General features: G+C 31.9%; 2 protein-coding genes and 1 non-coding gene across 3 annotated transcripts; 2 read left to right on the top strand and 1 right to left on the bottom strand.

Moving 5' to 3' along the window:
• Window positions 1-352: 352 nt before the first annotated feature.
• On the top strand, window positions 353-6,022 carry LOC129900394 (uncharacterized). Its single transcript, XM_055975355.1, has 7 exons — window positions 353-575; window positions 1,486-3,127; window positions 3,216-3,297; window positions 3,426-3,492; window positions 4,596-4,784; window positions 4,871-4,931; window positions 5,386-6,022. The coding sequence occupies exons 2-7, from the start codon at window positions 1,528-1,530 to the stop codon at window positions 5,589-5,591; spliced, it is 2,205 nt and encodes a 734-aa protein (XP_055831330.1). The 5' UTR covers window positions 353-575; window positions 1,486-1,527; the 3' UTR covers window positions 5,592-6,022.
• Window positions 6,023-6,498: 476 nt separating this feature from the next.
• TRNAT-CGU (transfer RNA threonine (anticodon CGU)) lies at window positions 6,499-6,570 on the top strand. Its single transcript has one exon. It is a non-coding gene; the product is annotated as a tRNA-Thr (tRNA).
• A 4,572-nt stretch (window positions 6,571-11,142) lies between these two features.
• LOC129899961 (transcription factor TCP5-like) lies at window positions 11,143-12,757 on the bottom strand. The gene is made up of 2 exons (XM_055974955.1): window positions 12,532-12,757; window positions 11,143-12,261 (listed from the first exon to the last, which is right to left on the bottom strand). The coding sequence occupies exon 2, from the start codon at window positions 12,259-12,261 to the stop codon at window positions 11,332-11,334; it is 930 nt and encodes a 309-aa protein (XP_055830930.1). The 5' UTR covers window positions 12,532-12,757; the 3' UTR covers window positions 11,143-11,331.
• Between the last annotated feature and the right edge of the window lie 6,638 nt (window positions 12,758-19,395).

Raw genomic sequence — 19,395 nt, forward strand, 5'->3', positions numbered from 1 at the left:
TAAAGTTTGTGTTTATTTCAATCTTATAATAATTCTGAAGATTAAAGTTTCATGAAACTAACATGTCAAATGTCAATGAATAGAACATTCAAGTTATACATTCTATAAATCTTGAGTTGTCGGAAACTCGGATGTTTTACAACTTGAGATGCCATCATTTTAAAGTTGAGGTATTTGATATTTTGATTAAACTTACATAAGTATATTATTTTTCTATCGTTACCACTTCATTTTATGTTAGTATTAGTATGCACGGGTTTGGTATAGTAAAAACTTTTAGATTTTATGATTTTATTTGATACGTGATTCTAAATTTATCATATTTCATACCTATTTAAAATTATTCTTTCTGTTTTCCAACATACAAAAAAGGAAATATTTGGAGAAAAGGATAATAAGATTGGCGGAAGTTAGAAGGATCCGAATCCCCAAATGATTCCAATTTTGGATCGGGTTTCTCAAAATCCCCGCTATATTCAAACCCGTTTACTCTGGTCCTTCCACTTCTTACTCAAAAATCACTGAATCATTTTCACTTCTCTCCGAAGCTCATCATCATCAACAGATTCATCTTGGTATCTTTCATTTGCTTCAAATATACTGAAAAAGAATGCTTTTTGTTTTCTTCTTTCATTTTTCTGATGCATATTACGGTTGAGTATTTCGATTAATCTAAATTTGAGTTTTCTAGGTTAATCTACATAGGCATTGCTTCATTTTTGGAATGTGGTGGGTGGATTATCCATTTATATTCATTCATGTGTTTGTACGAATTCGTAGATGTGACTAACTGAATATCTTTGCAATCTTTATAAACCGGTTAGACAGAGCTTTACTATATTTTGCGTTGACCAAATTGTTTGCGGCTGTGAATATATTGCTGTTTTACAATTTGGGGAATGTGATCAGTTGTGAAGTACTCCCCCGTTTCAATTGTTTTGACTTGATACGGAATTTGAGAAAGTAAAGAACTTTTGAATCTTGTGGTCTTAAACTAAAGATATATAGAATGTACCAAAATGTCATTTGATCTTCTGGTCTTAAACATACACGTGGACTCGTAGAGTTAGATTAACGAGTTGCTAAAAAAAGGAAAAAAGACATTTTTTTGAATCGGACTAGAAAGGAAAGTAAGAGAAACATATTGAAACGGAGGGAGTATGAAGGAAGATTATGAGAATAATTAGTATAAAGTTGATAATCTTTAATTTAAGTTTTTCTAGTTCCTAAAGTTGTCTTTTTTAGTATATCTTCTGTGTATTTGTGATCACCTGTTTCTTCCATTGAGTGGGTTTAATGACATTTCTGTAACTAAGGTAGCCACACTCTTGATGGCCACAGAAATTTTGCGGAAAAGTTTCTACTGGTTTCATGCTTCTGCTTTCATAAGGAAAATGCATTATTAAGATTATCCCCTTTTTCTGAAAAGATTATTCAGTTATAGACTGATATTTCTCACTGAAATTTGGTTTTTTGTCATCACAGGACCTGCCTGTTAATTAGAAAAGTTATTTCATCCCTTATCGAATGAAAACGATGCATAGCAGTAGGATTGTTGTCCAGGCATTGCCTGCCCCTGGGACTCCTGACTATTGGGACACTAAGAAGAGTAAGGGTGGTACTAAACTGAGAAAGCTGAACAGCAAAGCTGATTTTAGCAGAGGGCATTGTAACAATGATGTTGATGACGTCATTCCCCGGCAGTCAAAAAGAATAAGAAACAAGCAAAATAGGAGGATGAATTGTGTGTGTTTTGGTATTAATAAAATTGACCATGTGGTAGGAGCTCCAGCTAGGACCATGAGTCAAGAAAAAAATTCACATAAATGGTCTTCTGACAATATAAAATCAAGTACACAAGTAAGAAGTTGCATTGCAGACTTGAGCGCATGGAAGGTAAAGAAAAAAAGAAGCATTTTGAACAGCAAGTCCAATTCCTTGGAAAATGATGTAATTGCTTGTGAACTGTACAGTGCTGCTTCTGTACCAGGGAAGAATCATTTAGATAAAGTTAGAAGTTCGGAGATGGGAGTTAACCCATGCTATGAAGGAGATCTGGTGATGCACAGTAGTGAGACAGGGACATGTCTGCTTAAGAATGCATGTGATGGGGTAGACGAAACTAGTAGGAAGAACCCCTCTAAGTCTAGTGGTACTGATCATGATATTGAAACTTGTAGCGATAGGTGCAGTGACATTTCTAAGGATCACATATTTGTTACTTCAGAATTGAAGTCTGTCTCTGAAGTTGAAAATTGGAATGAGCCAGTTCCTAATGTAGACAATAGTATGACTACTGAAAGTTGTGATTTTTTCAATAATGCTGCAATTGAGATGAGGGGTCTACAAATATACCCAAGACTAGAAGTGCTGATAACTTATTCCAGGAAAAGGAGAAAGAATTCTAGTGCTTCTGCAAGCAGTTTACCATCTAGCATGACGGATGCTACCCCCTCTTTTCCAATTACAGAAAACAAAACAGCCACCACCAGCTCAGACCATTGCCAAGTGTCCATATCATACTCCAATAATTTGCCTGAAGAAGTCATTGCCGGAGGTGGTACCCTGTTGATGGGCATGCAACCAATGTTATTAGAGAAGTCAGCAGGTGACGATACATGCAGTGAAACATGGAATAAAAAGGAAATGATTCAGGTTGATAATCAGAAAGAGATCATCAACAGTTCAATGGCTTCTATCGAGGATGAGTCTCCAGTAGACTCCAAGGCAGAAAATTATGAGCAGGAGAAGAGAAATGAGACAGATGCCGCCATAAATGTGTCATATGATAGTGAACTTGCTAAAGAGAGTTCACATAATGCAATGCCATGTGATCTTAGGATATCTAATGACACGTATAGTATTGTCTCAACCAATGAACCCTTGAACGGGGAAAGACAATCAGCAACTGAGGATAGTCATTCCCAGTCAAGAGGTAGGGGTTTTCTTAGTGGGAGGAGCCGAATAACAAATGTGGGTATGATCTCTCCATTAGGGAGAGCACTTAATGCACGTTCCAGTAAAAAGCTTCTCGTACTTGATGTGAATGGATTACTTGCTGATATTGTTCCGCTTCGATACGTCCCTTATAGTTTGGAGGCGAATATCATTGTATCAGGGAAAGCAGGTGGAGTTGGACAAACTTTGTATTTTACTTTTCGTTTTTACTTTTACTCCTAGAAATTATTCTAACTGAGCTTTATCTGCTGTACCAGTTTTTAAAAGGCCTTTTCATGACGATTTTCTGCAATTCTGCTTCGAGAGATTCCATGTAGGTGTATGGTCATCAAGGATCAAGTACTCTTCAAACTTTGTTTACTCACCATGGTGACTTTATCAATATCACTACATCTGAAAATTTTCAGTAGTTTAGATGTCAACTCATGATTTTATGTGCCCCGTGTATGTTGTTGAAATTTTTGCAGGAGAAATATGGAGTTGGTTCTTGATTTTCTTTTGGGAGATGCCAAACACAAGTTGCTCTTTTGTTGGGTAAGAATTTCTTACTTCTCATATATTTTTGTGACCTGGTGCTGGTGCTAGTTGTAACTCTAGGTGTTCGAAGCTGAGGACTTGAAAGAAAGTCTTGTGATGCTTGGACATTAATATCAGTTGAAAACAACAGTAATGGATGTGCATGGTGACAGTTATATTTTCTGATCTGTTGGCATGCATTACTAATGCATGGTTCTATAACTCTGGAGATTGTTGAGCACCTAGGAAATAATTCTTTGGAATTAGAATCAGATCCAAATTGAGAAACCATGAATTATGCTGTTGCATTGGGTTTGTTGTTGTTGTTGATTCCAAATTCCATTTATTCTTCGTCCTTTGACTGTATGAGGAAGGATATTCAGTCATGCCTAAACTTAGGGGTGTCAAATGGGCGGGTTAGAATGGGTTGGTAGAACAAATGGGTCATGACCCAAGCTGCCCAAAGGATACTTAGGTTAAGATGGGTTGAGTAATGGGTTATAACCCAACCCGCCCAATTCTACCCAATGTTTCAATTATTTTTCCTCCACCTCTTTTTTTTCTTTTTTTGGATTATAAGTTTATAACACTGATGCATCCTTCATTGTGATATAAAAGGCCTAGGGGCTAGGGATAACAGATGGTGCCAACTTCCCTCTGCAAGCAGATACTTAACTTGCACTAGTTGAATTCCTGACAACTACATGATATCTGCTGCATGGCTTGGGAAATTATGGTGTTACCTTGCTGCAATCAGTTGGATTCCAAACTAGTGGTTCAATCTCTCTTGTGTAGTTATTTTTTAAGATTCAGAAACCTGGTTGGATGAACACTTATTGAGTATCTTAGATGTCTATGTGAACGTAGTTAATGTTTCTGGCTCTACCATTATGTGTGACCCAATATATGAAATCCCTGTCCGAATTGTCAAGTATTTTTTTTCAATCATTTATTTTCTTTTTGTGAGAGTATAAATGATGTATTTGATAAGTTGCTAATTTCCAACCAAAGCCACTTTTTTATTTGAATTTGAATTTGAATTTGTTCATCTAGTTTCCTGTTTGCCTCTTTCACTTGTCCATTTCAAAGTAGTATAAACAAACTTGAAACTACTTATGCAGGATCAGTCCCACTGCACTGATACAGGTTTTCCTGTTGTTGGGATAAGGAGGAGCAAGCCTATTATATTGAAGAAGCTAAAGAAGTTATGGGATAAGTGCGAACCAGATCTTCCATGGGAGAGGGGTGAATATGATGAGTCAAACACGCTTCTATTGGACGACTCTCCTCACAAAGCATTGTGTAATCCAGTGAGTTTTAATCCTTTCTTCTTCCTGGAAAATTTGCTGCATGACTAAAACTCAATGAGTTTCAACTTGTGTTTTGTGATTTTCAGCCAAATACAGCAATATTTCCAAATTCATACCACTACATGGATGAGAAAGATGACAAATTAGGTGGGTTTCCTTCCTCTGTGTGTTTGTGTGTGTGCATCTGTGTGTGTTCTCCTTTGCAAAACTATCACAAGTACTGCGGTAGGTAAGTCAGACATGTCTGTGAACTTTGTTTCTTGGACTTCTTCGCCCTTCGTCATTGAGAGACTGGTGATGTTTGGACATCCTAAGTATTCCATGTATATTTTTGGGTGAATCATGCATATGGATACTGCACTCTTCTATTGTGCTTTCCTTTCGTACAAGCCTTTTAAATTGTCGTTGATAGTTCCTCGCTTTACAGTTCCTGGAATTCATACTTGCAGTTTTATGTAATTAAAGCAATTTACATTACTTAATATGACTGCTTTAACGCTTTTGTGTCATTCTGTCCTGTATGGGTTATGGATGTTGGTCTGTCATTGACATTTTACCAACTCATACTGTTTATGAAATTTATCTTGTTTATCCACGGCAGGGCCTGGCGGTGATCTGCGTGTTTATCTTGAAGGATTGTCCATGGCAGAAAATGTTCAAAAGTATGTAGAGAGTAATCCATACGGTCAACGACCTATCACTGAAAAGAATGCATCTTGGCGTTACTATCGCAAGGTTATTGCAGCCGCTACGTATTTACAAGAAAGTGGTGCTAACAAATACTCTACTTATAAATGTCGATACTGATGGAAGACTTGATTTCTGCAACGGGTGTCTTTTTGTATTATATTTGGCTCAATAGTTTTTGGATAGGCAACAACAAGAGAACATTTAGCATTGCCTCGTGGGCGGCTTACTTTCAGCCGGCACATCTACGAACAGATTTTGTATATACTTACCTTATCCTTAACCCAAACATTAGTTATTTCTGTCCAAGCTAAACTATTTGGGCTAAGTTTTGTTGTATACTAGCTAGTACTAATCCCTGTGAAGATGCATTTTTGTTGTATATTATACTTATAGTAGTCCTTGTGTTTTTTGTTGTATATTATACTTAGTAGTCCTTGTGACCATGTATTTCTGTTGTAAGCTTGTACTAGTCCTTGTGACCTTGCAGACTAATCTGTTTTCTCTTGTATGCAACAGTGGGTAATAGAAATATCTTTACTGATTTTTGTACCAGTATTTACTTTTGCTTCTGTAGCTTCTTTATTGAACAAGTTGGACTGAACACATCATAATCCATGTGTTAGAATCAATTGGTCCAAGACCAATCTTATAACTTAAAACCCTTCTCCAGTATGCCTACTGTTACGGCAAATTTGGCTGGGGAACAAGTTATTCGAGGATTAGTTATTTCAGATCTGTTATCTCACCCTCAATGTGGGATAAACATAACACTATAATTTCGGAATAAGTTGTTTCGCAATTTTATCCCAACCAAACATGGGATAAACTATTCTAAAATTAATTTCGGAATTAGTTATCCCTCCTCTCTCGTACCAAACGAGCCCTTAATATTTGCTAGTAATACCAATTTTATCTTCTGTAGGACCGAGGCCATAAAGTCGATGCCTTTTGGTATTGTACGTTGGTTATTGTGTGTTTTTAATAAGTTTATTTTAATATTATTAAGTTATGTTTACAACAAAATGCCTCCGTAGCATAGTGGTAGTGCGTTCGCTTCGTAAGCGAAAGGTCGCGAGTTCGATCCTCGCCGGGGGCTCTACTTATGTTTTTTCTTGTTTATGAAATGTTGATTGTGACTTTTCTTGAACAGTTGTTTTTTAAGAAACTATGAAATTTGTTAAAAGAATAATTTTAGAGATCTCTTTCCAAGTTATGGCTTTGTAACATTAATTTACCTTTCCACCCTTTTCTTAATGCACTCTTTTATTTAATTAATTTTGTTTAATTTTTTTTCCTGAAATTCCTTTAGAATAAAAAAATAAACTATAGTTTCCTCTGTCCCATTTGCAAAAATTGTTCTTTTGCTAAGTTGTTGTGATGCACAATGAATATGTTCAATCATTTGGTTTGACCAAAAGAAAAAAACAATCATTTGCAAAAATTGTTCTTCCTAAGTTCTTGTAGTGAATATATTCTTCAATTTTCAGTCTAAATGACAAGAATTTCACGAAGAAAATGAAACTTGAAATTGGTCCCTTCCGCAGAGTAAACAAGACTGGTGAAAAAAGAGAAAGACTAGTGGCTACATTAATCTATTCCTTATTACAATAGTATCTGATCTATAATCGGGATAATTATTGTTATACCCAAAAAAAAACTATTTATCATTGGATACCTCATTACTTTTATACCTCAAAAAGGAGTTTGTGCGCGTCATCAAGGAAAAAACTAAAAGACACTGCTCAATTACTTCTTGATACCAATCAGAGTATATATATTCTCCAATAGTATCATGAAGGAAAAAACACTACTCAATTATTTCTTGATACTATAATAGTAGATATATACTTTGACAGTATCATAAAGGTATCAAGGTCTGAATAACACTGCAGTGAAAATGTTTAACTGTCCTTGATACCTTCAGAGTATATATACTGCGATGTTATCAAGGAGCAAAAAATAACTAATAAATGGATAAACTCTTCAATTACTTCTTGATATTATCGGAGTATATATGAGTGTATATATACTTTTTGATAGTAGCATGAAGGAAAAAACACTGCAGTAAAAACACATCTCAATTATTTCTTGATACCATCACAGTATATATATATATACTTTGACAGTATCATGAAGGTCACACGAAGACGAAAATGGGTCTGGTCACGCGAAAAAGGGGAGGGGCAGTGTTGTAATTACTTTAGGCCTTTGGTCCAATAGGATAAATAAGTTGGGGGTAGCTAGGCCTTTACTCCTTTGATTTTTTTTTTTGTAGTTTTCCCTTTATAATTTACTTGACCAAACCTTTAAAATTAACTTATTTTAAAAAGTATAATTTTATTGAGAATCAATTTGTATTTATCCAATAAATTTTTAAAATACTTTGAGCAGCTATTAATGTTTGGCTAAACTTTTTAAAAGCAGTTATAAGTATATTTTTCTCTATAAGGAAAAAAAAAAATTAAATTTCTGAAAAACAATTTATGTTACTCTCCAAAAACACTTGGCCAAACACGTCACCTTTTTAAATAAGCACTTTTAATCTTCTAAAAGTTTGGCGACTAATAATTTGCATGCTCTCTGATTATTTAAGGGAGTATCTGTCACCTTTTATTAGTACAATTATTATTTATTTAGTAGAAGATGGATCTATGATGATAGTCCACAGACCACAGCCATCGCGTAAATAAATTTAGGGAAAATTAGGTGAATAAGTAAATATATATTGGTTAATTAACTAACATAGTTATAATTTTAATCAATTATGGCTCGCGGCAAACATTCATCTGTAATTACAGTTTGAGTTTTGTATAATTCGCGCGATTATAGAGTTGAATTTTGTATAATTCGCGCAATTTATACAAACGTTGTGCGCGAATCGAATTGTATATCGAAATATACAAACACTACAAATTGTATAGCGAATTATACAAACGTTGTGCATGAATTGTATAGTGAAATATACAAACGTTGTACAAAAAATGTGAATTGTATAGCGAATTATATAAACGTATACAAATAATGCGCGAATTATACAATCGTTGTTATAACTATAGCTTCAAATTGTAATTAGCAAACTATAGCTATGGTGCATAATTAAGATATTTTTGAGTGGCTATATGCGAAAATTCTCCATAAATCTATCCTCATTCTCTAATATAACACACAAAATACCCAATGAAATCTCACGTATATAATGGGTCTGAAAAAGATAGAATATACACAAATTTTATTATTATCTTGCGGAGGTAGAGAGGTTATTTTCCGCTCTAGTTTAACAAATTAATTAATTAAGATAATCATTTTATGATACTGAAAATAAATTCTCTCTTTTATCACATCCATGCCCTAAATTATTTTCTTTCTTATTCTTGTATATATGAGGACCACATGAGAAACCTTTCACTGCTTTAGAAAAAGTGAAAACTGCTATTGGCCATTCCTTTAAATTTTGTTGGATCTAGTGACATGACATCCTCATAATTGAGTACTACTCCAATAAGTCACTCTTCATCCATAGCTTAATTATCTCATTTCCCTTTCATCCACTCCAACAATATAAACAAATTTCATTTAAGTTATATACCTTATACACATACTACCATTCAATTTGTTTACATGCACTGTCAGTGAATTTTAACTACCATGTGATAGACTGATAGTAAGTGTTTGGAAAATAATTATCAAGAAAACAAAATTTATATGAAGAGAACGTAAAAATGAAGGTTTAATCATATGAATAACGAACACAAAATTGAAGGCTTGAAGTGTGTGAAACATTTTCCTAAAAATGATATTTATTTCCTCTCCTCTACGAGACTGTAATGGAATTATACGCAAATATAGTTTTAGTGGATATATATGGCAAACCTATGAATTTTTGCTCTAAACAAATATCGAAGAAATCCTATTGGAAAGCAAGATATTTTTGGAAAAGAAAAGAATTCATTGAAGGATGTTGTAAAAGAAGATATTTTTGTAAAGGTTACGTTGCAGAAGTTGGATTTAAATAAAATTGATGGTAATCAAATAATGAAAAGGCACATCCTTTCATTTAAAAGACACATCCTTTCATTTAAAATAAATACTAATTAATAATATAATTCAAACAAAATTCCAACAGTAAGTTAATTACCTTATAAGTAATCAAAATTTATAAATATTTTTTATACGATCGGTTTTAAATGTGGAAAAGGCCGGTAAGCTTTCTAAATTTTTCTCGGTTCCATGCCTGCATGCACTTAGGGCTCTCATTAATTCTTTTCTATAGTTCAATTTAATATATGCATATACAATAATTCTTACAAACAATTCCTCAATATCACTCAGATATTAAAAAGCAAATGCAATGCAGTCAACTTTGCATGTTATATAGTTATATATATTACTCCCTCAGTTTCAGATAACCAAGTTCTGGTTTGACTAAAACAAGAGTTGAAAAATGAAATCATTTAACATTTCTTAGAGCTTGTAGCTAGGGGAATGCTGATGCAGCTTCATATTTAAATGGCGATATATCAGATTCATTTGAATTCAATACTTTTGAAGCAGAATATAAAATATTTATATATTAAAATTACATCATAACTTTAAAAATATAATATAATGTATGTAATGTTAGAACCCTAAACGTTGAATCAAATATAAAACTTAAATCCTGGATTCACGTACCTTATTTTAGAGGCAGATGTAGCCTTTTATTTGCCGAAAGTATAATAGAAAAGATCACGAGGGAGATCAGCAGTAAAAATAAGTCCTTGTTATAACTCTAAATAGAACATAATGGGTCTGAACCTAAGTTATATAATTTCATGCAAAATGATCAAGCCATTTCCATAGGAACTATATACTATATACTTTTATCAGATAATTATATTGACTATGTATAGGTGTATGTTGATAGTACCAACTGTTGGAAAATATATATATATATATAGCAAGAATACAAACTGTACGAAGAAAAACACAAAGATGAAAGTTTGATATATAATATAAACAACAAACATATGCAATATATTTTCCTAAAAAACGATATTTGTTCCTTCTTCTTTTGCGAGATCGCTATTGGATTGTACTCAAACAGTTTTAATAGATATGACAAGTCTATAAATTTTTGCACTAAGTAAATAATATAGAAATTCTATTGAAAAGTAAGATCTAGAACTTGATCCTTCTGAAAAAGAAAAAAAAAATCTTGGAGAATATTGTAAAGAAAGATACTCCGTAAAAATTACTTTGAAAATTACAAGAAGTTGAATTTAAATAGAAATGGCAATAACCAAGAATAAAAGGACGACACACCCTTTTATTTAAAATACTTACTGTTAATATTATTTAAACAAAATTCCAACACTAACTTCTTGTAATAATGCATATTATGTTGGGATATTAGGTTGGCTTTTTATAAATCTCACAAGGCACAAAAGAGAATAGAAGAGGAAGATAAACATAAAGCACTCTTATATCATTAATAAATAGGAAAACGTATCAAACTTATAAAAGCAACATTACAAAAGGTTTTTTAAAAAAATAATAATCTATGCTTAAGGATTATTCTAAACTCGATATTACCAAAGAATGGACCTAAATTATAATGTAAACACTACATATGCACTTACTCATATAGATATATAGAATAAAATTCACATGAATATAACTCAAAATGCATTCACTTCATAATTTAAAATATTCAAAATTATGCTTCTAACAAATTATATATACTAATACTGACCACATACATAGTGGTAGAACAAAGTTAATTTATAAACATAAAAGAGATAGATAGAATAATGTCTTACTGTATTAATTGTTGTATAATATCTGTGAAGCAAGAATAATGTCTTCTGATCCAATATGCTTAAGAACCACTGCCTTCTTTATGGTTGTGTTGATGATGATCTTGAAAGCTATGCCCCTTATTATTGTCATTCAAACTGAAGGAAGATTTCACTGGAGTACTGGTTAACTGAAGAGTTGGCACGAGAGAATGCGGATGGAAATGGGAATTATATGGAGGAACAAGAGATGACAAATATAGTTGATGATGAGAGACTGAAGGAAAAGACATAGTATTTTGTTGTTGACATTGATGATCTTGTGATGATGAAAAGGAGGAGTGGTAATTTCCAAATGGACCTAATGACAAATTTGAATTAGGTTCCCAATTATGGCTAGTCAAGGCATTATTATTATTATTATTATTATTGTTGAAGGTGTTTAACATGCCTAAATTAGAAGATTGAAAGAAATGATCAGTACTACTTTCTTCTTGTTGATGATCATTTGTGGCAATCCACTTTTCTTTTCCAAATCCTGTTTCTGATGATGATCTCAAAGTAGAATTATCATCAACAATATGTTGATGATTGAAGAAATGAGATAGTGATGGTGGTGGCATTTGTAAAGGTGGAAGTTTATCAATTTCATCTTTAGTTGCATCTATTAACCAATCTACAACTTTGCTAGGTTGGCTTAACCCAAGCCTATCTTGAAGATCATACAATTGAATTGCTGTTGGTACTGAAAGTCTAATTCTCCTGTCTCTTAATCCCTTTACAGTACACACCTTACTGTGCCTATCTTTCCCTCCAAAGGTACGCGATACGCGTACAATTCTTGGATTTTTAAACCCTGCATCCCATGAAGATGACTTCCTTGAAGAAGAACATGATGGAGTAGTAGTAGTAGTAGTCCTTGACAATATTTTCCTGTTGTTGGTGTCATCACCACTAGTTTCTTGCTTTTTTGAGTTCATGATTATCAAGTACTTGCTTTCTTCATCATTCATCTACACAAATATTCAACAAAAAACAAGAAAAATGGTACTAGTAAATATTTTGCTTTAAAAATCTATGTTACCCATTCTCACAAGGAAGATTCTTTTACTAATTAGTGTAACATTTTGTAGCTATATATAAGTGTAACATTTCTTGTATGCATTAATTCTAGCTGTGAAGACAATTAGGTATATGCAACTTGAAAGTTGTTCCATCTATAAAATTGAATCTCATGAAAAACAATTAGCGCAAACCATTAAAGGCTAATTAGTGTGACTAACCAATTATATCTATCTGGAGAAAAAATAGATTCTTCTCCCATAGATGTAAAAGACTCAGCTCTTTTGAATCCTCTCAACAATAATTGAACTCGAACTCTTCTGTTGTTGATCTGATACTCTATTTCTTGGCGAAAAGATATCTATAAGCAATTGAGAAGGACAAAAAAAGGTCACAAGTTGAACTCAAATCAAAATGAATGAGTTCTGAAGCAATTTGATGAGAAACCTAACTCATGTAGAGAGAATCTTACCATACCATATTGCTAAGGCATGGAAAAGAATAAAAAGGTATGGCGAATTCGTGGCCATGTGGCATCAACACAATCATGACACGTGGATTCAAGAGGCTTAACACGAATTTAAACCAAGATTACACTAGACAAATGAAGAAATTTTTGCACATTAATGAAGTAGTTAGTTTAATTTGCTGGTTAATTATGATGCTATAGAAGTAAGGTAGGCTGTTAACTTCAAATGGACCACCTCCTATAGTTATAGAAAGTAAAAGGAGTTACTACTTTTTCCCCCTTCTTTTTTCCACTAGTGAAAAGTAAGTAGCTTATCAAGTACTAGTAGAGTTTTTATTGCATCTCTGTCCTATTTGAAGAAATTAAAAGTTGTTTCTTTAATTTTGTTGTGGTTCAATTAATCAATATAAATGCCATCAAATTAGATTTTAAAAAAATTGTTGCAAGTGGGGATGGCAAAGTTGTGGTGCATTAGCTGGATATTAGAACAGCTACATTTGTATAGAGGAGGGACCAGGAATACTTATTTTGTACATACACAGAGAGGACCACACTTATTTTCCAGTGAGATATAGCATATGTAGCAATTTGGATTGTACTAACTTAAACCAACTTTATTAATTTATCAGCACCTAGATTTATGTTCTTTTTTTCATATATCTTGCACTCTTTGTATGGAGTATTTATTTTGTTAAACTCCACAAATACAGAAGTTTCAACTTTAGGCATAGACAATATGCATAAATTTCCAAAATAGGAAAAGTATATGTTGAAGTTATAATTGTCAATGCATGATTAGGTATGATCATCATCAAGAATGATCAAACACCAGCTATTATATAACAACAACAACCCAGTGAAACCCCACAACGTGGGATCTGGGGAGGATAAAATGTACGCAGACCTTACTCCTATCAAGGTAGGATGGCTGTTTCCGAGAGACTCTCGGCTCAAAAGAAGCATAAAAAGAGGTCAGATAAGGCTAAGAAGTTCAAAGCGTTATGAAAAAGCAAATAATGAATAACACAAATAACGAAAGTGACACAGATAAAAGGAAAAGTGTCAATGATCATTTTGCAAGAAAGAGTTTAAATTCTAGTCATGAGTTCATGCAGTACATATCTTTTACTCACTGCTACAAAAAAAAAAGATCGTTAGTGGCAATAGATTTTCCTTGCAAAAATACTTAGCGATAATTGAGTTAATGTCATTGTATCCAAAGTCGCTAAAACCTTTAGTGACATTTATATAGAGTGTGGGTTTTAAATACCCATATCTATTGTTGCCACTAAATATAAAATATTGATAATTATACTATTGTCACAAAATCTTTTTTGTCGTAGTGACACCATCAGATTAAGTAGACTTCGCTCAAATAAACACATAATTAATCTTCATACTGAACCTGGTATATTAATTAAACCTGGAAAATAAATTAAAGTACATGTATAACATGTTATATTGTCTACCAGTCGTATTCCCTCCGTTTTAATTTATTTGTACTGCTTTCCTTTTTAATCCACTCAAAAAAAGTGTATTCTTCCTTTTTTTGCAACTTTTTAATTTCAATTTTCACTTCATATAAAATTAAAAGACATGCATTTTGGTACATGCACACTAACCAACGTAAAATTGCTCGATTTATGATTAACTGAATCAATATTCGAACTGTCGCCATATATGTGAGTTGAACTATTGGGAGATATAGACATTAGTAAAAAAAAAAAATCATAAATGGACCCGGAAAAATCCCAGACAAATTAACAGAACTGATAATGGACTGTGTGGCTAACTGCAGCTCCATCAAGCTCTGCCATCAGTGCCATGTACTAGTGCCAGTCTGCCACACCCTTCTCTTTTTTTTTTTTTTTTAATAAAGACGGTGTTCAGGTGGATGTGAAGTTTATGGTTCCTATAGTCATCGATCTTACCTCTTATCTCCTTATCGGTTCAAGTATGGTGTAATCCATATGAACTTAGTATAATTTTGACTCCTATATACGTGTTAAAAGTTTTACCCAATAATTACAAAAAATTGAAGAAGCTTTTAATTTGCCGAAATTTGAAACTATCATCATTGTCATTATCAATTTAGTTGTTTATATTTACGTACACCTTTTAATATCAAACAGTTACTCCAATTGATTCTACAGGTCCTTTTTTAAAAATTGATATTATAACCCTATAACAGCGACAAGTCCTAGCGACCTAGCCACTAATTAATTTCTACAAAAATGAAAATGAATTGGGCAAATAATCATAGCATTATTAGAAGAATTAAAAGCATTCATTTTCATTTGAGGGACTCAGTTTAATTACACTTGCTTACCTGGCTTATTCGAGAAGTAGACTGACAAAGATTGTAGTGAGATAGATAGAATTTATTCATCAAAGTCTCGAATTCAAACTCTAGAAATGAAATTTAGGGAGTGCTTCCCCTTAAATAGGTCTCACATGATGTAGATTCTTATTAGTTGGGCTCCGCAACAGTGAGAAACCAAAAAAAAAATCAAGTAGAAAACCCTAGCTTACCTATTCTTTGAGATTGCAAGAACCCTAGCTTACTTTAATCTTTGATATTAAAAACAGTGACTCATTAAAGCATCCATTTTCATTTATGGTTTAACCTTTCAACATATATATCTATATCATGTGCAATTGAACTGTGAATTTATTCAACATATTCATATTTACTTAAGTTTGTGGGCTCTTTAATTTCAAGTTATATATGGTTTCAGATATATTAATCATGAGTATTATAAGTTATTGGTGTGATACTATTGTAGATAGATAAGTTTATATATATATATATATATATATATATATATATATATATATATATATATATATATATATGTGTGTGTGTTTCTTACCAAAACAGTAAGAGTTAACAGCTTAAGAAATATTAATTTTAAGCAGACTACTACTAATGTGATGACCTAGTGCTCAATTAATTGGGAGGAGAATTACAAAGTCTCATGTTCAAATTTTCAGAGGCATAAAAAAACATTAGGTAAGTTTTTTTCATCCTTAAGTCTTGATGAGCAAACTTAAGTAGACACGTATTTGATAAAACATTCGAAAGTATGCACAAACTAAGTAGCATCATATATTACAATAAACCAACATGGGTGGGTTGTGGTGCAGTGCTGAGACTGTTTCACTCTTAACCAGATGTCTCGGGTTCGAGTCCTGGGTATGAAAAAAATCATGTTGGGAGTGTCACCTCGAATGGATCCTGTAGTGCGAAATCCAAATTTAGTCGGAGCTCTCCGAACACCGAGTGGAGCTCTCCAGATTTAGTTGGAGCTCTCCAGATTTAGTCGAAGCTCTCCGAGTCCTAAGTATGAAAAAAATCATGTTGGGAGTGTCACCTCGAATGGATCCTGTAGTGGGAAATCCAGATTTAGTCGGAGCTCTCCGAACACCGAGTGAAAAAATAAAAAAATAATATATATATATATATATATTATAATAAGGGAATAGTAAAATTGTGGGGTTGTATGATGCATCAGCTCAAACAGTTATTTATCAATCCACCATAAGTGTGTACTGACAGTGGTTCCCCATTCCTAACGAAACAAAAAGAATAGGAAGGTCAGACGTGATGAAGTCAATGATAAATACGTGCACCCGAAAATGCTTACTTTAGTATAATGGAGTAATATTTTTTTCAAAAAAAGTATTTGAAATTGTATTTGAATATGTATTCTTTTAAAAAAAAAATTAAAAAAGTTTTTGTGTTTTTGAGTGGGAAAAGATTACTGGTTTTTTAAATTTGAAAAACTCATCCTTATGAAAAATTACTATTCTAATGTGTAACCAAACATTATTGTGAAAATATCTTTTGAAAAGGAAAAAAGGAAAAAAATTCATGACCAAGTGGACCACTAATTTGCAGAAGAAAAAAGTGTCTGACACTCCCTATAGCCAACTTCGAGTAAAATTCACAAATATTTTTCAGTTTTTACGATTGAAATATATATATATCGGGGGAGGGGGAGGGGGTCATCATCATAAGGTTTTAAATTTTATTTATGAGATTTTCACCTGTAAAATTTGAGATTTTCACCTGTAAAATTTGAGATTTTATGGCAATGACTATTTTTAAAAAGACAAAGTTGAAAAATTGTCCGTGAATGCTATTTAGATGACAAATTTTTGAATTTTTTTGCATGGAACGAATGAAAATAGTAATTTTATTTTAGAAGTTTCGCCAAATAGATTAAATTTAGGTATTAAGTTTTTTCTGCAAGTACGAATAGATTTTAAGTACTCTTCCTACACCCCGAGATTCGTTGCTCGGTTGGAAGAGATGTTCAAATTGTTAATTAAAATTAGATAAATGACTCACAATTCTAATGGCGAATCCAGAAATTTTGTATCAAGGATGCTTAATTATTTTTAGCTCGAAAATTAATACATAAAATAGGTGCTCAGTTAATATATTTCAATGAATTACTAAATTTTGTACTTAAATAATCATGTTTGTCACAAAAGGCTGTGGGTGCTTAATTAAGCACCCATAACACATAACATAGGTCCGTCATTGCTGGTAGTTCTTTTGTGTTCATTATATTCAACTTCAGAGTAGTAAAAATGGAATTGCATTTGATGAATTGTTAATTGGTTAAGTTTTTGCGCAGTTTGTCTCTATTTTGAAATGTTCTTTAATTTTTATTTTCGAATTTAATGATCTTCAATTTTTATTTTTCTTTATTTAACGTAGAATTGTAGATGAAAATGCGTACCTTAGTTTATCCAGATCTAATTAGCTCAACATAAATTTAGAAATTTTTTGCCTCACTCACCCATAAGTTATATACGTAATATTTTCTAGAATTTATCATCGTATGTGTTCAAAAATTGAAGTTATGTCTTTCGGAGCATTTCGTTTTCCCACGGCATCCCGCCAAGAAGACCAATAATTTTGGGGCATACATTCTTTATTAATTTTAGAGAAAAAAATTTGATAGTTAATATGGGATGGTACAATATATATGTGTTTTTTTAAAAAAAAAATACATTATGTCGTCATATAACATAACTTATTATGCATTTTATGACTTATAAGATATTATAATACGGATATATGAACTTATGCTGCGAATTAAAAGCTAGTTATTTGTTATTTCGATGTTAAAGGCATAACTTATGAGATATTATATTAGAAAAATATAAACTTAAGTCCTTTAAAAAATTGTTTGTTGTTTTAATGTCAAAGATTTTTTTTAGTCATTTTCTATTACTTAAAATGCTTAAAAACAAAAATTAAACGTCACACCAAAATAGGAGCATTTATACTAATGACCCATAATTGATTGTAAATATTGACCAATTATCGTCGACAAAATGGGAACACTAGATAGCCATAAAGTTTGAATGTGATGATCAATTTGATAAAAAAAACAAGCCTTTCTATTTTATATTACTTAATTTATGTTTGATATATTTTTTAAAAATAAATAAATAAAATAAAATTAAAGAAAGTAAACGCAAAAGCAAGAGGTGCTAAAAGTTTCTTTTTTCTTAGTCATCTCAAATTATACATCCATATCTGATCATTTAATGAAGATTACTGTTTTAAATTTATGTTCAAGCTCTTTTGACTATCAAGTTGCACAAAAAAATCTCCCTCCACCAACCAAACTCTAAAAATTAGGCATAAGAAAAGTGGTGTATACTATATAGTTTAGGATTTAAGAATAGTTTCAAAGTCTGGACGTGACATTCGAAGTTTTATTTTATTATACCAAATATATATGTCTATAATATCGATACTTTTTTGGAATTAATTTTTTTTAATGCATTTGTAGCTTTTTTATTATTCAATTAAGAAAAAAAAGGCTTAATATATTCTTAAATTCTGTGATTTAGAATCATATATCACTTGTTAAAAAGGTGAATAATTTAATTTTAAATTTATTTTTTTGGCTTTTTATTAAAATATAATTCATATATGGATATATTTGATCCTTTTCACACATAATTTTTCTTTTAATTTTTTTGATTTAACGTGTAATTTAGGTTTTAAAAATCTCTCTTATGGATCTATTTGCTTATCATTACCTAAATTTCTTGTTCTTATTTCATTTTTTCCCCTTCATACTTAAAGTGTGAAAATATGAGAATTAAAAAAAAAAGTATGAATGGAATAAAAGAGAAAAAAAGTATGAAAACAAATTTAAAATTAATTTTTTTGTAGCCATACTGTAATTTGCTTTTTGTATATGCGAGAAAAATTGGGATATTCTAAGGTAAATTTTACAAGAAGATGGATAAAAATAAATTTGACCATCAAAATAATAAATTCAAAAAATAAACAATGGCTAGAAGAATCAAATATACCTCTATATGAATGTTATTTTAATAAAAGGCAGCCCGGTGTATTAAAGCTCCCGCTATGCGTAGGATTCGGGAAATGAATGTTATTTTAATAAAAAATAATTTTTTACTTTTGTCAATGAAAGTGGTATATTTAGGACATTTATATAACAATAAAGGTCCGTGTGCCAATTCTTTAACAAATATATATATTAATTTTAAATTGCAAGGATATATGAGATCTTTGATTGGAGTAAAACTAAAACTAATCGATATGGTCTGTACCAATGAT

This window comes from Solanum dulcamara, chromosome 8, assembly GCF_947179165.1.
Source record: "Solanum dulcamara chromosome 8, daSolDulc1.2, whole genome shotgun sequence".
NCBI classification, from domain to species: Eukaryota; Viridiplantae; Streptophyta; class Magnoliopsida; order Solanales; family Solanaceae; genus Solanum; species Solanum dulcamara.

Bases quoted from the DNA above. Each gene is read 5' to 3' on its own strand.
- LOC129900394 (XM_055975355.1), top strand. From the start codon at position 1,528: ATGAAAACGATGCATAGCAGTAGGATTGTTGTCCAGGCATTGCCTGCC. The intron at 3,493-4,595 runs GTAAGAATTTCT...CTACTTATGCAG, and splicing joins ACAAGTTGCTCTTTTGTTGG to GATCAGTCCCACTGCACTGA. The intron at 4,932-5,385 runs GTGGGTTTCCTT...TATCCACGGCAG, and splicing joins TGAGAAAGATGACAAATTAG to GGCCTGGCGGTGATCTGCGT.
- LOC129899961 (XM_055974955.1), bottom strand. From the start codon at position 12,261: ATGAATGATGAAGAAAGCAAGTACTTGATAATCATGAACTCAAAAAAG.